At 38.3% G+C, this 21,339-nt stretch overlaps 1 protein-coding gene across 2 annotated transcripts in view; it reads right to left on the bottom strand.

Annotated features, from left to right (window-relative positions):
• The window catches only part of plaa (phospholipase A2-activating protein), a 58,190-nt gene that overhangs the window by 13,242 nt on the left and 23,609 nt on the right, over positions 1-21,339 (bottom strand). Inside the window, exons 3-8 of one of the 2 annotated variants that reach the window (XM_063068997.1) lie at positions 20,979-21,172; positions 10,042-10,142; positions 9,827-9,947; positions 5,928-6,095; positions 5,070-5,205; positions 4,199-4,368 (exon numbers count right to left, since the gene is read on the bottom strand). In XM_063068997.1, the coding sequence (XP_062925067.1) occupies positions 4,199-4,368; positions 5,070-5,205; positions 5,928-6,095; positions 9,827-9,947; positions 10,042-10,142; positions 20,979-21,172 (890 nt within the window). The remainder of the gene's footprint in view (positions 1-4,198; positions 4,369-5,069; positions 5,206-5,927; positions 6,096-9,826; positions 9,948-10,041; positions 10,143-20,978; positions 21,173-21,339) is intronic. The other variant, XM_063068998.1, reaches the window with a different exon arrangement.

Raw genomic sequence — 21,339 nt, 5'->3', positions numbered from 1 at the left:
CTGAAAAAAGGGTTAAAAAAAAAGTTCAAAAACCAAAGAATATAGTCAAAAGATGACCTAATTCTTGTGTTTAAGTTTGGTTTAAAACACAAGGTAATTTTCCAACTAGGTAGTTTGTATCTTTAGAACCACACTTTAAGAATGAGTAAAATTACCTGGTCAGATGCAAGAGAGATTATCATCTCCCTCTCAGTTCTTATAGATTATTTTCTTTTGAAGCAAAGAAAAGTAGTAACCATCTAGTTTGCATAATGAAACTGGCAGGCTTGGAAAATAAGTCCAGAAATAGCCAGGATTCCCTTCTTTTCTTTGGGACACTATGCCACCCAACTGGGGCAGGAGACTGTTGCCGAACAGTTTATTACTAGCATCAGCCATGTGCACTTGTGTGGCCATTAGACATGAAACAAGTTTTTAAATAGCAACAGTTGCATGTGATGGTGTTCAAAACAGCAGTGATTTTTGTCACCATAGTTGATGAGAAATAAGCAGTAAGACAATTCAGAACAGTTTTGCTCACTGCAGTTTCAAGCATTCAGGCTTGGAGATGCCAGAAACAGCTGGCAGTAAAAATGAGATGCTTTCACTAGTTCAACAAGTTAACAATTACAAGGTATTTGAAGGTATTGACAATTATCTTGAATTTTACAATGAAAGTGAAGATTTGGAGCATATGCAATCATCAAAAGCATTGTAGGAAGGCAGTCCATAATCTGCACTAGGTGTCTGCGCTGATTTTGATCATTCATAGTCAATCAAAAGAAGCCAGCATTCACTAGATAAATTCCTCCATCGACAACTATTAGGAACTCATACATAGTTTCACAGTACTGTAGTAATATTGGTGGTGTTCTAATTTGTCTGTTTTTCATGTAAATACATAACTTGTTACTATGTAAAGTAGTAGTTTGTCTTTTTCATACTTTATTTTAAACTATTTTCATGAAACTTTAGCTAACGGGGGAGCTGCTTAATTGGGCCAAAATGTACTGGTCCTCATGTGTCCCAATTAACTGGAAACCATGTACTTCCTCATGTTGCCTTGCAGAGGCCCCCAACCTTTTTTGCACCACGGACTGGTTTAATATTGACAATATTCTTGCGGACCGGCCGACCCGGGGTGGGGGTGGGGGGGGGGGGTGTTCAAGTAGGGTTAAATTCACCTCAGCATGTCTTTTATAGTTAGGGTTGCCAACTTTCTCACTCCCAAATAAGGGACAAAAGTAGCAGTCAAATCCCGGGACACTTTACCCCAGGAAAGACTACCATGACCATTAAGCCTTGTGCGGGCACCTGTGTGCGCATATTATGTGTGCATGCGCGTACGTGCCGATTTTTTTCCCACAAATCGGTTTTGCCTTCATCTTCCTGACTATACTGTACATACATTATTTCTACTTTATATAGGCTGTGTATTTATCATAACATTCCTGCTTTTACTACATGTTAGTGTTATTTATTTTCGGTTTTATTTGTTATTTGGTATGATTTGTTAGGTTATTTTTTGGGTCTGGGAACGCTCAAAAAATTTTCCTATTTAAATTTATGGTAATTGCTTCTTCGCTTCACGCCACTTTGGCACGAAAGGTTTCATAGGAACGCTCTACCTTAGTGGGGGAAAAAGGGGACAAGGGCGGTCCCGTATGGGACAAACCAATTTAGCCCAATATACGGGATGTCCCAGCTAATACGGGACAGTTGGCAACCCTATGTTCAAGTTCAACAGTGCATGACAGGGAATGAGGAAAGGTGCAGCTGACTCATATCATTTCCTCACGACCTGGTAGCACATGCTTTGCGGCCCAGTGGTTGGGGACCGCTGTTGTATTGCACCTGCCACTTCATTACCCAGCCTCGTAACCTGTCCAAGTCCTTCTGCAGACTCCTTGCTTCCTCAGTACTAACTGCCATCCATCTACCTCTGTATCATTTGCAAAACTGTCGTCAATTACATCAATTCTGTCATTAGATCATTAAGATATAATGTGAAAAGTAGCACACCAAACACCGACCCCTGGGGAAAACGTCTAGCTAGTCACCAGCAGCCAATCAGAGAAGGCTCCATTTATTTCCACTCCTCTCTTCCAGTCAGCCAACCTTTTATCTATGACAAGTACATCCAGCATCACATATCCACATGAGAGTATTGTGCAGTCTTAACCAAGATAAATATTTCAAGGTGTTTTACAAAAAAAGACCAACTTGATTGATTCCTTATATGTGAGTGCTATCTAACAAAGAGAAATTAGTTTGAATGGACTTAGTGCTTTTCCAAACTTTAGAAGTATTATAAAATTGAATAAAATACTTAAAATTCATTGAGCCATTCAGTTAAGTTATTTTACCTTTTAAAGTTTAAATTATCAACATAACGTTTTAGTCATTTAGGACTTGCGTAAAACATTTTCAAAGCACGGAAGTTTACTTGAACTTATTCATTGATGCAATAGATTGATTTTGGTCACAAAGAGAATGAAATATGAGCAAAGATGATATAATGGAATTGAGGTAGATGAGCTGAAAAGTACTGAATTTACAGCAGGTTCAAGACTTTTTTTCAGTTCTTATATGATTTATTTATGTTTTATTTTCAGTCCCAGAATAATAATATGCTCTGAACAAAATATATTTTAGTGAATTCATAAAGCTTACAGAGTAAGTGATATTAATTTTGAATGTATATGTAAATAAAGAAGTTTTGTATTTAAAAGGATGATAAAACACGTAAAACTTGATACTGAGTATTAATTCAAACAAGAAACAGACTTTAGTTTTTATTGTAAATTGCAAGCAGTAAACTGAAGTTAAAAGTTCACAAACTATAGTGAGCCAAGCATTAAGACAGTGAGGTTGTGTTAATTGGTCTGCCTCAAACCAGGCAACATGGGCTAAATTATTTGCACCATTGTGGCCAGAGTTCATGTTGGCAGACCAGGCTGATGTTTTCACTTGGTATATCAAACATAGTCAAAGGTATAGGCAATCAATAGTTTTTGTGTACTCAGGATATTTGTGTGCTCAGGGACAGCCCTAAACATTAATTTGGGTGGCTCTCCATTGTCGCAAGTTTTTAAGAATATCAGTGCTAATTTTTTTTTAAACAAACAAAGGCATTTGAACCTTCAGAGGTGTCTCATCAGATACAATGTGCTTCTACTGTAAATATTTATCTCAAAGAAACCAATTGTCAACCCACAGCACTGAAGTAAACAATGTCATTGCAGCTATTGAAATTGTATTAAATCACCTAAGGTTAACATTGATCTTAAGGGTATATAAAAAAATGATATACTGAGGTTATGAGCCTCTACAAAGAGCGTCTTGATGATGACTGCCTGTTGTGATGAATAAGAACTTCTATATCACCAGCCTCAGTGCCTCTCCAATGACTATAATCACAGTCACAACTTATTCCATAAATACATGAATATATCATATAATTTATACCATGAACAAGAAGTTGAAATATCAAAATCAAAAACCCGTTCAAAGAGCTGACAGTAATATTCTTTCATCATGACTTCTATGATGTATCATGTGAATAATGCAGATGACACCACCAGATATGGAATGTATTTTAGCTTTTCAGTCAGCAACATATAGAATACCTTTGGGACTCCCTGTTGAATCAAGAGGCGGTGAGGGAGATCAAATGTGTGCTCATCTCATATCCAAATACATCTCTATTTTTGCACTGCAATATTCAGACACAACAATGCTCACAGGGAAGTCCAGAACACTGTAATATATTCAATATAGCTAGCCTGCAGGCATCTATGGAATTGCCTTCTGTCTGCCAGTGGAATTCAGCCTCCTATATCCGTGGGTGTCTAGGCTTTAATTATAGTACTTGTATATTTAAGAGTATTTCAATCACAATTCATATATTTGCACATTAGTAATTAACAAGAATAAATTCTATAAAAAGAAATTGTAAATACTACACATCAGTGTTAAGAAAATACAAAAAAAAAATCACAACAGCTGTAAAATGTCCATCCTGCAAGTTTTAGTAGGAAAGATTAAATGCTTATCTTCATCTAAGAATATCTGAAACAGAAATAAGGCCTTGAATATTACTTTTTCTATTCTGCAAACAAGAAAAATTTTACTAGATTTAAATGTAGATTTCAGCACATTATAAAACAACCTTCCAATTTTAATCAAGTTTTAAAAAGGAGAAATATATATCACATACCAGGTTCATTAAGATGTTCTTTCCCTGGGAGATCACTGATATTTATATCCCCTAGATCTCCAGTCTTAGAGTCTATAGTTGCGCTGGACAACTCATTCTCAAAAGTTTGGATCTCTTCTGCAGAGGCCATTCGTTCATCAGCTTCAGTAAATACTCTTATTACACCATCACTACAACAGAAGTTCATCAGCAAACATAAATGAGTCAAGCTATCTTTAGTGCATTATAACATCTTGTATCATTTTACACAGCTGTATTCAGGAAAAATAGACACCATATAATATGAAGAGGCATTGACCAAAAAGGCAGAGTTTAGGGCAGCTTAAAGGAAGGGGAAAGAAATGGATTTAAAGACAGAATTGGAGAATTGGGTATTAAACATTACAGGCAGGGGCTTTGCTGCCAGTGTGACAAAATACGAATCAAGAGGAGTCCAGATGGAATAATTACGCACAGTTGTATAGCTGAGTCAGGATGTTGTCTTAATTTGAACAAAAGAACAATAAATCAGAAACAAAAAGGTATTTTATATTATTTATTCAATTTTTTTGTAAGCATGTGTCCATCACCAAATCAATAACTACTTCAGATCCTGAGAAAAACTGATTTACACTACACTTTGCAAATGGCAGGACTTAATAAGGAGTTTGCATTTCCTCCTTGTGAATGTGTGGGTTTCCTCTGGGTACTCCACTTTCCTCCTACAGTCCACAGACATACATACTAGTTAGTAGGTTAATTAGTCATTATAGACTGTACTAAGATCAGGCTAGAGTTAAATCAGTGGGTTGCTAGGTGATGAAGCTCGTTGGGTGGGGAGTTCCAGTTTGGCACTATATCTCGCTAAAATAAAGTAATGCTACAAATTTACCTTGAACCTACAACAACATCACTGTTATCCAGAACACAGCAGGACCAAACAGACTGAGCTGGAAGTCTGATAGTTTGAGTACATTCTCCATTCTTCCAAATTCTTAAGGATCGATCCTCCCCTGTGGTAATAAAATCTGAAAACGAGGAGACCAAGCAATCAGAGAAAAGTAAAATAGCGTACACAAAAAAAAATTACCCACAAAAAGGCTGTAATTTGATGAAGAAACACACATGTAATTTACAAGACGTGAATAAATGCAGTCAGTAAAAGGCAAATCCAATGACATTTAGAAACAGATTAACTATACAATTTAGTATAAAATAGTTAACATAATTAATAATGGATTTGAACTAAAATAGATATTTTTAATCACTTGCTCAATTCTCGCACTATGCTCCTATATGACTAACTAATCTTGGAATGAATCACCAATCATAGAATTTGTCCAAATTCTGCAATACATCTACCAAATCTCATTTGACTCTCAAATACTACCACTTATAGAAAACTCAAGGAGTGATAAAGACATGTATTTCATTTTTCCATCTGTAATATAATTATGTACTGTTACTTAAAAATATGCTTCTATGCCAAAAAGCATCTTCCATTTTATGGCACAAGGAAGATTTTCATTTATAAGATTCCCTCTCCAGAATAAAACAAGAATATGCCCAAAGCACCAAGAGAGTCTATAAGACAAACATTTACACACGATTCCATCTAGTCAGGCTTAACACAAATGCAGGTGTCAGCAATTCAAAACATTTCATGCTCTTGCCAATTGTTGCAATCTATACGTTAAATTTAAATGCATCAAATATATCATAAAGAAAGAAGAATGTTAGAAATGCTTACCTTTTCCATTTGGGAAGACTGATAAGCTGTAGATATAATTTGTATGTCCATAATAAATCTGCAAACACTGCCCAGTAATTTGCCATCGTCGAACAGTGGCATCGTTACTGCAAGACAGGAACTCTAGTTCATTCAAAATGGCCAGTCCTCTAACACAGTCGTTATGACCTAAAAAAGGCCAAAGTTAATAATAAAAAAACAAAATTGAAATAAACCTATTAGCAATTGTTATTAAAAATATAATCTTATGAAATATTTCATCTTGCTAATCAGGTGACATGCAAAGTTACAAATTACCCATAAAAACATAGGAAACATAGGATGTATTTGGAAACCAAATACATCTTACTTGATAGAACATGCCCTCTCTGACCCCTATCTTTCATCCTAATTTAACCATCAGCATAGCCTTCTATTTTCTTTATCCTTGCCCATTTCCCTGTTTAGCAACAATGTCTCAACACAAATTAAGCTTAATATTACTCTAATATTAAGGTAGATGACAGATCTCTTGGTCAAAGAGGTTTTAAGCAAAAGCAAGGAAGACAGGCACAAAGATTTAAAAGTAGAGTATGGTAATCAAAAACTCTTATGTTAGAACAACTGAATTCAGCTATGAAAAACCACTCCTTATTTGGTTCATATCTTTTATTTGCTTGACTTCTGGCGAGATGGCCCCAGCGACCAATGGCAACATCTTGTAAACAGTTTACAAATCTACTGAATATTCTTCTTCTAAATAAATTTTATTCCTTCTGAACTGCGATTGATTGCACCTTGCAATTTCCCTTTCACGAATGCATTTTTGGGCCAAATGAATGAACTGGCTATTCTGTAAACTCCTTGGTGATTTGGCATGGAGTACAGCTACGTCTACCGCTGAGTGTATACACCGCATTGATTGCTAATGATGGAACACAAACCTGTGGTCGGCTCCATTACTCCATGCCAATTAAAGCATCAACCAAGATTAAAATCGAAGAGGATGAGAGTGGAAAACGAACGGGTGTTCAGTGCCATCTGAATGCATTTGACAGATCTCTCTCTTGGTTCTGCTGCCAGAAGATACAAGAGTCTTAGGTCCCACGCTGCAAGGTTCAATCGCCTCAGCAGTTCATGGCTGGGGACTCACTTTTGGGGAGTCTGCAGTTTGATGCTTAAAGTTCTGTGTGTTATTTGTTTTTTTTTTGTTGTTTGTGTGATTTGTTCTTTTTTTTAACGATTGTTTGATGGTCTTCTGTGTTTTTTTTTCTTTAAATGGGTTCTATGGCATTTCTTTGTTTTTCAGCTGCCTGCAAGGACAAGTTTCAAGATTGAATACTGTATACATACTTTGATAATAAATGTACTTTCAACTTCAAATCTCTTCCAATGGGGTTAGAAGAGATTCAAGTAAAAGATATGAACCACATCATAGTAGATTTTGAAAAAGAGGAAAGAAACTTTAAAATACAAACTGCTGCTTCTCCTGGATAGGAAGCACAGGGCTTTTGACAAATGTTTTTCACAAAGTGTGGATACTTGTTGGTGATCTCACATTTATGAAGGGCAGAACAAGGAATGCTGACAAGAAATTTAATATAATAGTCAAGTCCATAGAAGTAGATGATCCAAGAGAAGGATATAAAGTATTATCACAGAAGTACATGAACCTAATGAGCATATAAATGCCTGCACAAAGTTGTTTGGTATTAAATATATAAACAAGGATTCAAACTTTCCAGGACAACATCAAAGAAATGTGACAGAAACAAGGAGGCTATTATATTAAGTATTGGATATCAAAGATATAAAAATATTGAGAATTTTAAAACTGAAGTATTGCTTGAACAAGAACGACTGCATATTAAAGCTATGGGAGTCACGTAAAAAGTATCAAGTACAGGAAAAAATTTTGAGGTTATAGATCAGCCATGATGAGACTGATTCGTTAGTAAGTATAAGGGGTTAAATAACCAACTCCTACTGCTATTTTTAATGTAGAATCATAAACAGTACAACACAAAAAGGCAACCTTCAGCCCACACAGTCACTATGAACCATTAACCACCTATTTATTAATCCCTTGTTTATCCCATTTTTAAAAAGAACTCTTGCTTTTATATATTTTCTCAACTCACTGTGGTAGCATATCCGACATTTTCACTACACCATAGATACAAAGGCTTTATAATTAACTATTTGATTTACTTGATTGCCATAACAACAATTATTAAATATTTCTGTACATTCCCAAAATTGTAAATGCTCTCCATATTCAGTTTTTCTCTTTTCAGGAGAAAAGGAAGACAATATAGTCATCATTTCCAGACAAATTCATAATGAGGACTCCATATTCTCCACCCCCGCATCCCCAACCCTTATAAAACTATTTGCAACTAACCCAGTATTTCTCTACCTCTTTCCATAATACCCTGATTAAAACTGTGGACAAGCAAAAATAAAAGTACTCAATACATTTAAATACTGTACTGTCCCTTTAAGTTTATTTTGTTTATCTTTAAGCCCATTTTTGATTGTTCTGTCCTATGAATACTTTTAATGTACAGTACATTGTGTTTTATAATATGAATAATAGTTTGTTCTGCCCAATTAGAATATCTATTGTCCACTAGACACCTGTCTGATTCAGTGACAAGAGTAACAAACAACAGAATTTTACCATCTAAGAAGTAATTTCGCTCACTCAGAAATAGAGAATGTTGAAAATTGGAACTTACTTTAAGATAAGGTTTTAATAAGTGATGAAGTTGCTGAGGGCATTAACAATATCTTTGTGCCTCTCCAGCTACAAGTAAAATCCCAGAAGACTGGTGCATACCTCATGTTGTTCCATTATTCAAGAAGGGAAACAAGGATAATCCTGGGAACTATAGACCAATGAGTCTCACATCAGTAGTGGGCAAGTTACTATAGAGGATTCTTAGGAATATGATTTACGAGCAATTGGAAAACCATGGTGCAATTAGGATGGCTTTGAGGGAACACGTCATGTCTTACTAACTTGACTGAGTTTTTTTGGAGGAAGTAACGAATGTGATTGATGGAAATAGTTATGGATGTTGTCTTTACATGCATTAGACAAGGTCCCTCAAGGTTCACCCAGATTAAGATCATTAAGATCCATGGTGAATTGGCTACTTGGATTCAGAATTGGCTTGCCCATAGAAGACAGAGTAGTGGTCCACAGATTTATTCTGGCTGGAGGTGTTTTGCAGAATTCAGAACTGGTTCCTTGCCATTTGTGATATATATAAATGACCTGAACGAAGATGTAAATGGGTGGGTTAACAAGTTTGCAGATGATATGAAGATTGGTGGAGTTGTGAGTAGCGTAGAAGACTGGCAAAGGATATGGTGGGATATCCATCAATTGTGGATATGGGTAGAGAAATGGCAGATGGAGTTTAAACTGGCCAAATGTGAAGTGCTGCACTTTGGGAGTTTAAATGTAAAGGTATACAACACTGTTAATTGCAGGACCCAGAGGGATCTTGGGGTCCAGGTTCATTTCTCCCAGAAAGTGGCTAAATCAGTTCTTAAAGAAGGCATATGTCAAAAGAGATTAGTTTAGTTAGGCATGTGATTACTAATCTCATCGCAACACTGTGGACCGAAGGGGCTGTTCCTGTGCTGTACTTCTTTATGGTCTACAAGCTAGAATATACCTTTAAATGAATTCACAATACACCGTTCTGTCAAATTATGCAAGGGGCTCCAGTACCACCCATCTGATAGAGTCAATCAGATAGCCTATAAATCTCAAAGCAGTGCATCTCTCGAAGCGACCCACCCTCCATTTTTAAAGGTGGAAATCTGAATTCAGAATTATACAATGCTGTTAGCATGTTGGAGATGTGTGCTGCAGATGTGAAAAAATCCAGATTATACACACTTACCTGTAAACGTTCGCTCACATCGACCAGCTTTCCACATCTTGACTGTTTTATCAGCAGATCCTGTCAACATGAAACCTTGTTCAGGCAGTATCTTTACTGCCCATACAGCTGCAGTATGGCCCTAAAAACAAAATGTACTTCAAGTAATATTAAAGCATGACAGCTCAAAATCGAATACATTATAAATGATTAAAAAAAAAGAAAATAACACATACCTGTAAAGTCATCAAACATTTCTCATTCAACCAGACTTTGCAGGTTGTATCCCAAGATCCACTGAGTAAAGTACCAAATTTTCCAGCTGACAGACTGCAGACTGAAGAAAAATAAATGTACATAGGTGAGGAATGTGGATTTTTGGACTAAATTTTGAATAAACCATCTACATCCATGAAAAATGTAATTTGTTCTTGCACACACAAAATACAAGTTGTTTCAGGTTGTTACTCCAGTACTACCTGTGGAGTTCTAACATTAAGAGTAGTTGTGGCCATAGCTGTAGATCAGCAAATTTCAGATTTAAAAAAAAATATCAAAATACTAGCATTCCTTTCCAAAAATCATCTTTTTAAATAGAATCACATCTCATCAACACTCACAAACATTAATTTAAATAAAATAATCACCATTTTTAAACTAATTAATAAACTTGCAAAATAAACAAGCTGTAAATCTGAAACAGAAAAAGTACTCAGCACACCATACAGCATCTGTAGAGAGAGAAACCTTTCAACTTTGATCACCACTGAGAAAATGTTTGTCACCAACTTACATGAAGCTAGAAACGACCATAAGATACAAGAACAGAATTAGGTCATTTGGCCCATCGAATTTTCTCCACCATTTCATCATAGCTGATCTATTTTCCCTCTCATCCCTAATCCCTGCCTTCACCCCGTATCCCCTCATACCCTGACTAATCAAGAATCTATCAACCTCTGCCTTAAATATACCCAGTGGCTTGGTCTCCACAGCCTGTGGCAACGAATTCCACACATTCACCACTCCCTGGCTAAAGAAATTCCTCCTCAACTTCGTTCTAAGAGGATGCCCCTCTATTTTGAGGCTGTCCTCTGGCTTTAGACTGCCCCACAACAGGGAACATCCTCTCCACATCCACTCTATTGTGGCCTTTCAACATTTGATAGGTTTCAATGAGGTCACCCCCCATTCGCCTGAATTTCAATGAGCAGAAGCCCAGAGCCATCAAATGCTCCTCATATGCCAAGCCTTTCAGTCCCAGAATCATTTTCATGAACTTCCTTTGAACCCTCTCCAATGTCAGGACATCCTTTCTTAGATAAGGGACCCGAAAATGCTCACAATACTAGTGAGGCCTCACCAGTGCTTTAAAAAGCCTAAAGATTACATCCTTGCTTTTACATTCTAGTCCTCTCAAAATTAATGCTAACATCCCATTTGCTTTCCTCAGTACTGACTCAACCTGCAATTTACAGGTTAGGGAAAACAGCACAAGAACTCCCAAGTTGTTTTATACTTCAGATTTTTGAATTTCCTTTCCATTTAGAAAATAATTAACTCTTTTAGTTCCTCTACCAAAGTGTATGACCATACACTTCTCAACACTGTATTCCATCTGCCACTTCTTTACACATTCTTCTAATCTGACCAAGTCCTTTTGTAGGCCTCTCTATTTCTTCAAAACTACCCGCCCTTCCACATTTCTTCATATCGTCCACAAACTTGGCCACAAAGTCATCAACTCCATCATCCAAATCATTGACATACAACATAAAAAGCAGTCCCAACACAACCCCCATAGAACACTAGTCACCGGCACCCAACCAGTAAAGGCTCCCTTTATTCCCACTCCTTGCCTCCCTTTATATGTTAGCAAAAGCTTGATGGAGGGGTGAGGACTGTGTAATTTAACCAACTACCACGGCTTATATAAACTATTTCATTGGTGGGGCTTGCTCTGGCCATGCACATGATAATGATTTCAAGGAATCTTTCTCACATGTAATCAACCATACAGTTTTCCATAATATAACTATCATATCTAATCTTGGTATCATGGCACACAACATGGAAGTAGGTTCTATGGCCCACCATGTCCACACCACCATTAAGCATGCATTTCCAGTGCCTTTACGAAGCATTCAGCCCCCACAACCATTTTCATATTTTATTGTCTCATTTTCTAATTTTAAAATATATTGAAGTGGGATTTTTGAGCTAATCTACAAAACATTGTGCAACATGTCAAATCAAAAGAAAAATTCCAAAAACCCTGCAACCATTTATTAAAAATTAAAAACTAAAATGGTGTGGCTGTAAAAAGTACTCATCCCCTATGCTAACTTTCCTCAGGTGCAATATATTACTCTACCAACTCAGCCAACTTGTTGATGTAAAAAAATTGAAGGATTACCTGTTTTCAATGAATTCATAATAAGTACTCCCACTCTCTATAAGGTCCAACAGTATGGTAAATTTTCAACAGACCAAACCAAAATGAAGACAAAAGGAAGTTCAGGGCAAGTCAGGGAAATGATAGTAGAGAAGCACAAATCAGGGGAAGAGTACAAAACCATCTCAAAGGCACTGAACATACCTCAGGGCTCACTGCAGTTCATCCTATAAAACTATAAAAACATGAAACCACAATCACACTGCCAAAGTAAGGTTGCCTCTTTAAATTTAGCCGCTGGAGTAGAACGTCCTTGTAAGACAGGCCACTAAGATGCAAATAGTCACTCTAGGTAGCTCAGTGGTTGCAAATGGAGGTAAGTTTATGGCTCTACAATCTCCCAAGGCCTTGCTTAAAAGGGTATGTATGGAAGAATGGCGAGGAAGAAGACCTGGCTAAAAAAAAAAGCATACCCTTACTCCTAAATAATTTGCAGAGCGTCACTTAGAAGATACTCTAAGGATGCGGAAGAAGGTTTTGTGATCAGATGAGCCTGAAGTGGAATTTTTGCCCTCAACACTAAGCAGTATGCATGCAGTAAATCTAAAACTGTGCACCAGCCAGGTTACACCATCCTTACTGTTGAAGTATGGTGAATGTAGCATGCAATGGGGATGCTTTTCAACAACAGGGACTGGAAATCTGGACAGTAATGATGGGAATATTAATGCTGTTAAATACAGCAAACTCCTAGATAGAAACTTGGTAGCCTCTGCCAGAAAGCTTAAACTGGGAAGGAAGTTCATCTTTCAGCAGGACATCAACCAAAAGCACACTGCCAGTACAACTATGGAGTGGCTTCAAATGAAGAAAATTGACATCCTTGAGTGGCCCAGAGTCCTGACGTTAACCTGATCGAACATCTCTGGCAAGACCTCAAGACTACTTCCCACTGCACTCCCCTACTACCCTGGCAAAGAATGAACAAGTTTGCAAGAAGGAATGGGCAAATCTTGCTCCATCACATTGGGTAAAGCTAATAGAGACTTATCCAATAAGACTACCAGCTGTAATAGCTGCGAGAGGTGGTTCAACTAAGGTCTGAGCAAAGAAGGATGAATACTTTTGAACTGCTCACATTTCAGATTTTCATGCTTTACAATTTTCCCTGTTGTTTGGGCTCTACTGTGAAAAAAGAAACATGTGATTCACAAATAAAAATTCTCAGTTAAATTGATCATAATCCCTAATTGTAATACTCATTTATGTGAACAAAGGGTTGGGTGCTGAATACTTTTACAAGGCACTGTATACTAATCTTATAATAATCCTATTTTATTCTCTCTACAATTTCATTGATTCTCAACAGATCATATTGTCTATTAGGAGCAATTAACAATGACCAATTAACCTACCAGATAACACGCTTTTGGAATGCACGAGGAAACCAGAGTAGCCCGAGGAAACACAAGTAGTCACAAGGGGAATTGGCAAATTCCACATAAGTCAAGACTGAATTCAGGTCAATCTACGAGGCAGTGGTTCTATCACTCACAATACTGTGTCGCCCCTAATCTATCACTTTAGAACTCATTAAAATGTTATCATCATAAAGATTTCCAAGGTCATTCCTCTCTTTCTCAGCTCTAAAAAGACCTGAAAAGTCAGAATTTAGTTTAATAATTGCAACCTGATCCCAGGTAATACTTAAAATGCTACATTAAAACACCGGATGCTTAAAACTACACATCCGTCTGTCCCTTTACTTTTCAAAATGCGAAGTAAATTTATTAGCAAAGTACTATATGTCACTACATACAACCCTGTGATTCATTTTCTTACGGACATTCACAGATTTAAAGAAGCACAATAAAATAAATAAAAATCTACCCACGAAGACAGACAAACAACCAATGTGCAAAAAGCGACAAAATGTGCAAATACGAAAGAAAAAATAAAACAATAATAATGAATACATAAATCTATTGAGAACATGAGTTGTAGAGTCTATGGGTTGTGGAATCCGTTCAGTTGGGGTGAGTGAAGTTATCCAGTCTAGTTCAGGAACCTGATGGTTGAGGGGTAATAACTTCCCAAACCTGGTGGTCCTGTACCTCTTTTCCAACGGCAGCAACGAGAGAGAACATGGCGAGGGTCCTTAATGATGGATTTTGCTTTCGTGCAACAATGCTCCTTGTAGATGTGCTCAATGGTGGGCAAAACTTTTAACTGTGATGGACTGGGCTGCATCCACTGCTTTTTATAGGTGTTTCCGTTTAAGTGCATTGGTATTTCCATATCACACCGTGATGCAACCAGTCACTAAAATCCCTACTGTGCATCTATAGAAGTTTTTTCAAAGGCTTTGATGACATTGCAAACTTCGCAGAAAACAGAGACACACTGTGCATTCTTTGTAATGGCACTTATGTGCTGGACCCAGGATAGATCTCTTCTAAAATGTTAACGCTAAAGTGTTAAGAAATTTAAAGTTAGTGACCCTCTCTAAATCTGATCCCCTAATGAGGACTAGCTCATGGACCTCCGGTTTCCTCCTGCAGTCAATAATCAGCTCTTCGTTTTTTCTGACATTGAGTGAGAAGTTGTTGTTGTGGCATCATTCTGCCAGATTTTTAATCGCCTTCTGATTCGTCACTGCCTTTGATTTGGCCAACAACCATGGTATCATCAGCAAACTTGGACTGCATCCTAAAACAAATCTGATGTTGAACAAGGCTTTTTTGAAATGTACACCAAGTGTGTGTATAAATACACCTTGCAATTTGTTAGAACTCCTCCCTCATGGTTATTACTATCCTTATACTTAAGTAAAAATGTTAACCATTTTACCCAACAAATTCTTGTTGGCAGAATCTCACATGGTGATGTAGAGGCTTACCGGAATGAGAAAGTTCAGCTGGTTGAGTGGTCTTGCAACAACAACCTCACAAGACCAAGGAACTGATTGTGGACTTCATGAAGGAGAAATCGGAAGAAAGCACACCAGTCCTCATTCAGAGGTCAACACTGGAAAGGTTAGCAGTTTCAAGTTCCTGGGCTCAACACAATGACGTGATCAGGAAGAAGGCATGCAGCAGCTCTACTTAAATAGGAGCATGAGGAAATTTGGTAATGTCACTTACAAATTTCTATAGATGTATGGTAGAGAGCATTCTGATTGGCTGAATTTCAGCCTGATAATGGAGACTCCAGTACACAGGATCATAACAGTCTTCAGAGGATTATAGGCTGAGCCTGCTCGATCACAGGCACGACCCTTCCCACCATCAAGGACATCTTCAAAGAACAGTGCACCAAAAAAAGCAGCATCTATCACTAAGGACCCTCATAATCCAGGACATGTGCTCTCTCATTCCACCATCAAATTTCTGAACACTACCCCTTCTCATTGGGAGGAAGTCATAATCTGAAGCAGCAAATGAGGCAGACATTGTTCCAAGGCGGGACCCATTTGAAAAGAACAAGTCCTCATTGGGAGCAAATTTAATTTGAGACAATACAAAGAAGGGAAGTGTAAGTCGATTAGAACATATAGTGTGCTGAGACTGGGTCCAGAGTTGGTGATGTGTTCTTTGTGTGAGATGTAGGAACTCTGGGAGACATACAGTCCCCTTCATAGCTAACTAGACTTACATGAGGCGTATCAAGCTGCAGCTCCTTAAAGACCATGTTAAAGAACTGGAGCTGCAGCTCCATTACCTTCTGTTCACACGGGAGAATGACGAGGTGATAGATAGAAGCTATAGGGAAGTAGTCAACCCCACCAGTTCTGCGTACTCCTTTGGCTGTTCTCCTCAACAGTAAGTATACTGCTTTGGATACTGTTGGAGTGGGGGAGAATGACCTAGCAGGGAGAAGCTGCAAGTCTCTGGCACTAAGTCTGACACTGTGGCTCAGAAGGGCATGGGGGAGAAGAGGTGTGCAGTAATGATAGGGGATTTCATAGTTAAAGGAGCCGAGAGGAGATTCTGTGAGTATGAAAAAGAAACCTGGATGGTGTGTTGCCTCCCAGATAACAGGGTCATGATGTCTCAGACCACAGCAGTCTAAAGGGGTAGGGGGAGCAAACAGAAGTCATGGAACATATTGGTACCCACATCTTAGGTAGGAAAAGAAAGAAGGTCCAGCAGAGAAAAATTAAAGAGTTAGGTAGAAAACTGAAAAATAGGACCTGCAGAGTAGGAATCTCTAGACTACTGCTTGTGTAACATGCCAATGAGAGTAAGAATAGGATGAGTTGGCAGATGAATGTGTGGCTGAGGAATTGGTGCAGGGGGTAGGGTTTCAGATTTCTGGGGAAGGTATGACTTGTACAAAAAGGGAGTTACACCTGAACCGGGGGGTGGGGGAACAAATATACTTGCAGCCAGCATATTTGGCAAGGGGATGGGAATTGAAATGATAGGGCTGAGGATGCGCAGTTGGTAGACAAGTAGACGCAGTGTGCAGCGGGACTGGAGGAAGGACAACCAGATGATAGGGCAAAATTGCACCCAGTGGGATCAGATGACGTGTAACATCAGGGCAAAATCAAAAAGGATGGTGAATACCCAGAACTGAAGGTGGTATATTTGAATGCATGCAACATATAGAATAAAGCAGATGATCTTTTAGATATTGGCAGATAATGACATTATGAAATCATTGAGTTGTGGCTGAAAGATTATAGTTGGGAGCTTAACATGCAAGGATAAACCTTGTATCAAAAGTACTGGCAACTAAGTGGAGGAGCTGTTGGTAAAAAATATAATCAAATTCTTAGAAAGAGATGACATAGGATTGGAAGATGTAGGATCCTTGTATGTAAAGTTAATAAACTTCAAGGGTAAAAATACCCTGATGGGAGCTATATACAGGCCTCTGAATGGTAGCCAGGATGTTGTATACAAATTACAAAGGGAGATAGAAAAGACAATGTTACTATAGTCATGGAGAATTTCAATATACAGCTAAATTAAGTAAAGCAGGTTGGTGTTGGATAGAAGAGGACACATGCAGGGATGGCAGCAGAATAGCAATGGCTGGAATTTCGGGAGACAATTTGGAAGGCGCAGGATAACTATACCCCAAGGATGAAGAAGTATTCCAAAGGGAGGAAGATCAGGGGGCAGAGTTGAGTGTAATTACAATTACTAAGGAGAAGATGCTTAGGAAGCTGAAAGGTCTGAAGACCAGTCTAAGTCACCTGGATCAGATAGACTGGTAGCTAAAGAGATTGTGAAGGCATTAGTAATGATCTTTGCTAATATTACCATCTCTGCCACAGCCGCATAGCGGTTAGTGCAATATTATTACAGCTTGGGGCGTTCCAGAGGTCGGAGTTCAATTCTGGTGCTGTTCTGCAAGGATTCTGTGTGCCCTCCTCGTGGAATGTGTTGGTTTTCTCTGGGTGCTCTGGTTTCCTCCCACAATTGAAAGACGTACTAGGCAGGTTAACTGGTCATTGTAAATTGGCCTGTGATTGGGTTAGGGCTTATCAGGGTTGTGAGGTTGCTGAGCGGCGTGGCTCAAAGGGCCAGAAGGGTCTACTCCGTGCTGTATCACTAAATAAATAAATAGTTAAGAACACTAGATTCTGGAATGGTTCCAAAGGACTGGAAAATTACAAACATCACTCCACTCAAAAAAGGGAGTGAGGCAGAAGAAAGAAAATTATGAGCCAAAAAAAACAACAGGAATTCTGCAGATGCTGGAAATTCAAGCAACATACATCAAAGTTGCTGGTGAACGCAGCAGGCCAGGCAGCATCTATAGGAAGAAGCGCAGTCGACGTTTCAGGCCGAGACCCTTCGTCAGGACGAAGGGTCTCGGCCTGAAACGTCGACTGCGCTTCTTCCTATAGATGCTGCCTGGCCTGCTGCGTTCACCAGCAAATTATGAGCCAGGTAGCTTGATTTCAATGTTAGGGAAGAAGTTGGAGGCAATTATTAAGGATGACGTTTCAGTGTACTAAAGAGAACATGATAAAATAGGTTAAAGTCAGCATAGTTTCCTCAAGAGCAACAGATCTGTTGGAATTCTTTGAGGAAAAAACAGGCAGGATAGATGACTGTGTAGCTAAGTTTGTGGATGATACAAAGATACGTGGAGGGGCAGGTAGTGTTGAGGAAACAGGGAGTCTGGAGAAGGACAGATAGATTGGGAAAATGGGCAGAGAAGTGGCAAATGGAATTATAGTGTAGGGGAGTGTATGGCCATGCACTTTGGTAGAAAGAAAAAAGGCAGTGACTATTTTCTAAACACAGAGAAAATGCAAAAATCAGAGGTGCAAAACCACTTGGGAGTCCTTTTGCAGGATTTCCCCAAAGGTTAACTTACAGGTTGACTCAGTAGGAAGGAAGGTAAATGCAGTGTAGCAAACATTTTGAGAGGACTACAGAATAGAAAAGCAAGATGTAATGCCGAGGCTTTACAAAACATTGATCAAGCTGCACTTGGAATATTGTGAGCAGTTTTTGGGTCTCTTATCCAAGAAAAAATGTGCTAGCATTGGAGGGTCCAGAGAAGGTTCACAAGAATGATTACAGGAATGAAAGGGTTAACAGATGAGGAGCAGTTGATGGCACTGGACCTGTACTTGCTGGAGTTCATAAGGATAAGTGGGGAATCTCGTTAAAACCAATCGGATATCGAAAGGCCTAAATAGAGTGGATGTAGGGAGGATGTTTCCTATAGTGGGTAGGTCTGGAACAGGGGTTCCCACCTTTTTTCATGCCATAGACCAATACCATTAAGCAAGGGGTCTGTGGACCCTAGAATGGGAACCCCCAGTCTACAGCCAGAGGGAACAGCCTCAGAATAGACCCAAACCCTAATGCACTTAGAACAAAGATGAGGTAGAATTTCTTTAGTCAGAGGGTAGTGAATCTGTGAAATTCACTGCCATTGACGGCTGTGGAGACCAAGTCATTGAGTATATTTAAAGCAGAGGTTGATAGCTTCTTGATTAGTCAGGGTGTCAAATGTTACAGAAAGAAGGCAGGACAATGGGATTGAGAGGAATAATAAATCAACCATGATGGAATGGCAGAGCAGACACAATGGGTAGAATGGTCTAACTTCGCTCCTATGACTTACGATTTTACAGTCTGGCATTTTGCACTATACTTATTTTTGTAATTATTTCTTCTGCCACGAAGCAACAAATTTCACATTGTTTTAGTGATAGTAAATATGATTCTTAAATATAAGATAACAATTTCAGGATAACTTCTGTATTCTAAAATATTGTGCTTAAATTCCTGAAACAGTGAAATGCTGGCAAAGAACTACATTGAAAATCATTCTAAATTAGTTCTCCAATCAATAAATGCTCAAATTTAATGCAACCAGTAAATGTTTCAACTGCAGAAATTTGCAATAGCAGACCTCCAAATTACAGGTCCACAATCCCTTATCTGAAATCCTTGGGGCCAGTTGCATTTCGGAATTCAGAATTTTTCGGATTTCAGAATCCCTCCTTATTGGTTCCGGGATTCCCCCCCCCGATACCAAAAAACACGTATGCTCAAGTCCCTTATTTAACCTGTCTCAGTGCGGTGGACTTCAGGAGCCAGCAGAACTCCGGACCTACGCACATCCTCCCGTATACTTTAAATCATCTTATAATCATTTTAATCCTTACTTATAATACCTAATACAATGTGAATGCTATGAAAATTGTTGTTATACTGTATTGTTTAGGGAATAATGACAAGAAAAACATTCAATAAAACATAGGAACATACAGCTTTAAACGAGCTAGATCAAACACATGGAAAATGACATTGGAATAAATGTAGAACGCCACTGTCACTATAAAACTTCAGTAACTTGTCTTTATATTTCTTTAAATCATACACGGTGGTAGCTCCAACACCATATTCTTCAGTAAGACGCCGCACAGACACCACGATCAAGCTTCTGCAGTAACTCCACCTTCTGCGTTATTGATAGCGATAGATGCTTTCTTCTCTTTTTCTCATTGTTACCCATAGGGGTATCTGCAGCTCTTTTTGACACTTTCACAGTGAAATTAAACACAAAGTCAACAGTGAACACAAAATATCAGCGAACAGCAAATGCACGCGTAACCGGTACGAGCGCTGAGCCGCAACTGACATCTGGCTAGTGCTGCCACGTCACACCTGAGTGACGTCTGCTGTTGGCGAAAAAAACTTCAGTTTTTGGAGCTTTTTGGATTTCAGAATTTTGGATAAGGGATTGTGGACTTGTACTGCCAAAGAACACTGCTCACTGGTGTCAAGTTGCAAAGATCACCAAGAACAACACAAGTTACTTCAATACCCTAGATTGCCTGGTCCTGTTTTTCAAAAACACCAAACAGAAATCCTGCATGTGAACTGAAAGGCATATGGCAGTAGTCTCTTTTAACTGAGCAATGTGCCAACTTTTACACTACTGGGACAGGATACTAAAGCAACTTGATGGTGATGGGTTACGAACCTTTCAAGAAAAATTGAATAAAACAGTTGAAAACCATGTTACTATCACGTTCCCATTAGCCTTCCGAAGAGTTTCCTTTACTGAATTTCAGCAGCAGCCCACAAGCAACTTCAAACAGTTTAAAATCAGCCTGCATTTAACTGCATAGTTAAATGCAATCATTGAAAGCATCTTCAATTTGAATCACAAAACAAAACATGAAACAATAGCAAGTCAACTCAGAAAATAGGCAATTTTAATTGTGCATTCCAAAAGTTCAAAATAAGCATTATTTAAAATATTAAGCCAAATACTAAAAATAATGATTTTTACCTGTATTTTTATGACCTTTTAAAATGTACAGTGGTGCTGGACTATCCAATGTGAAAACACAAATGTTATGGTCATTCCCTCCTGTTGCAATCAGTCCTCGAGGATATGTGTCATTGGGTGCAATGATACACACACAGGACACAAAATTTGAATGTCCATTCATACAGTGCATTTCTGTAAATCCCCTGTTGGGACTAAAATAGAGTAATCCAATTATAAACAAGGGAATGCTTCAAACAATAAAACACGTAGGTAGTTTTTCTAAAGTAAAGTTTTCAAAATGTTAAGATACTAAATTGTCATCACATTTGCCTGAGCAATCTTTCACAAAGAAAGGTAACAGTAATATTTTAAAGTTCAA

Source organism: Mobula hypostoma, chromosome 16 (genome assembly GCF_963921235.1).
Source record: "Mobula hypostoma chromosome 16, sMobHyp1.1, whole genome shotgun sequence".
In the NCBI taxonomy this organism is placed as follows: domain Eukaryota; kingdom Metazoa; phylum Chordata; class Chondrichthyes; order Myliobatiformes; family Myliobatidae; genus Mobula; species Mobula hypostoma.
The sequence above is the reverse complement of the archived record's forward strand: the minus strand, read 5'-3'. Positions and strand labels throughout refer to the sequence as shown.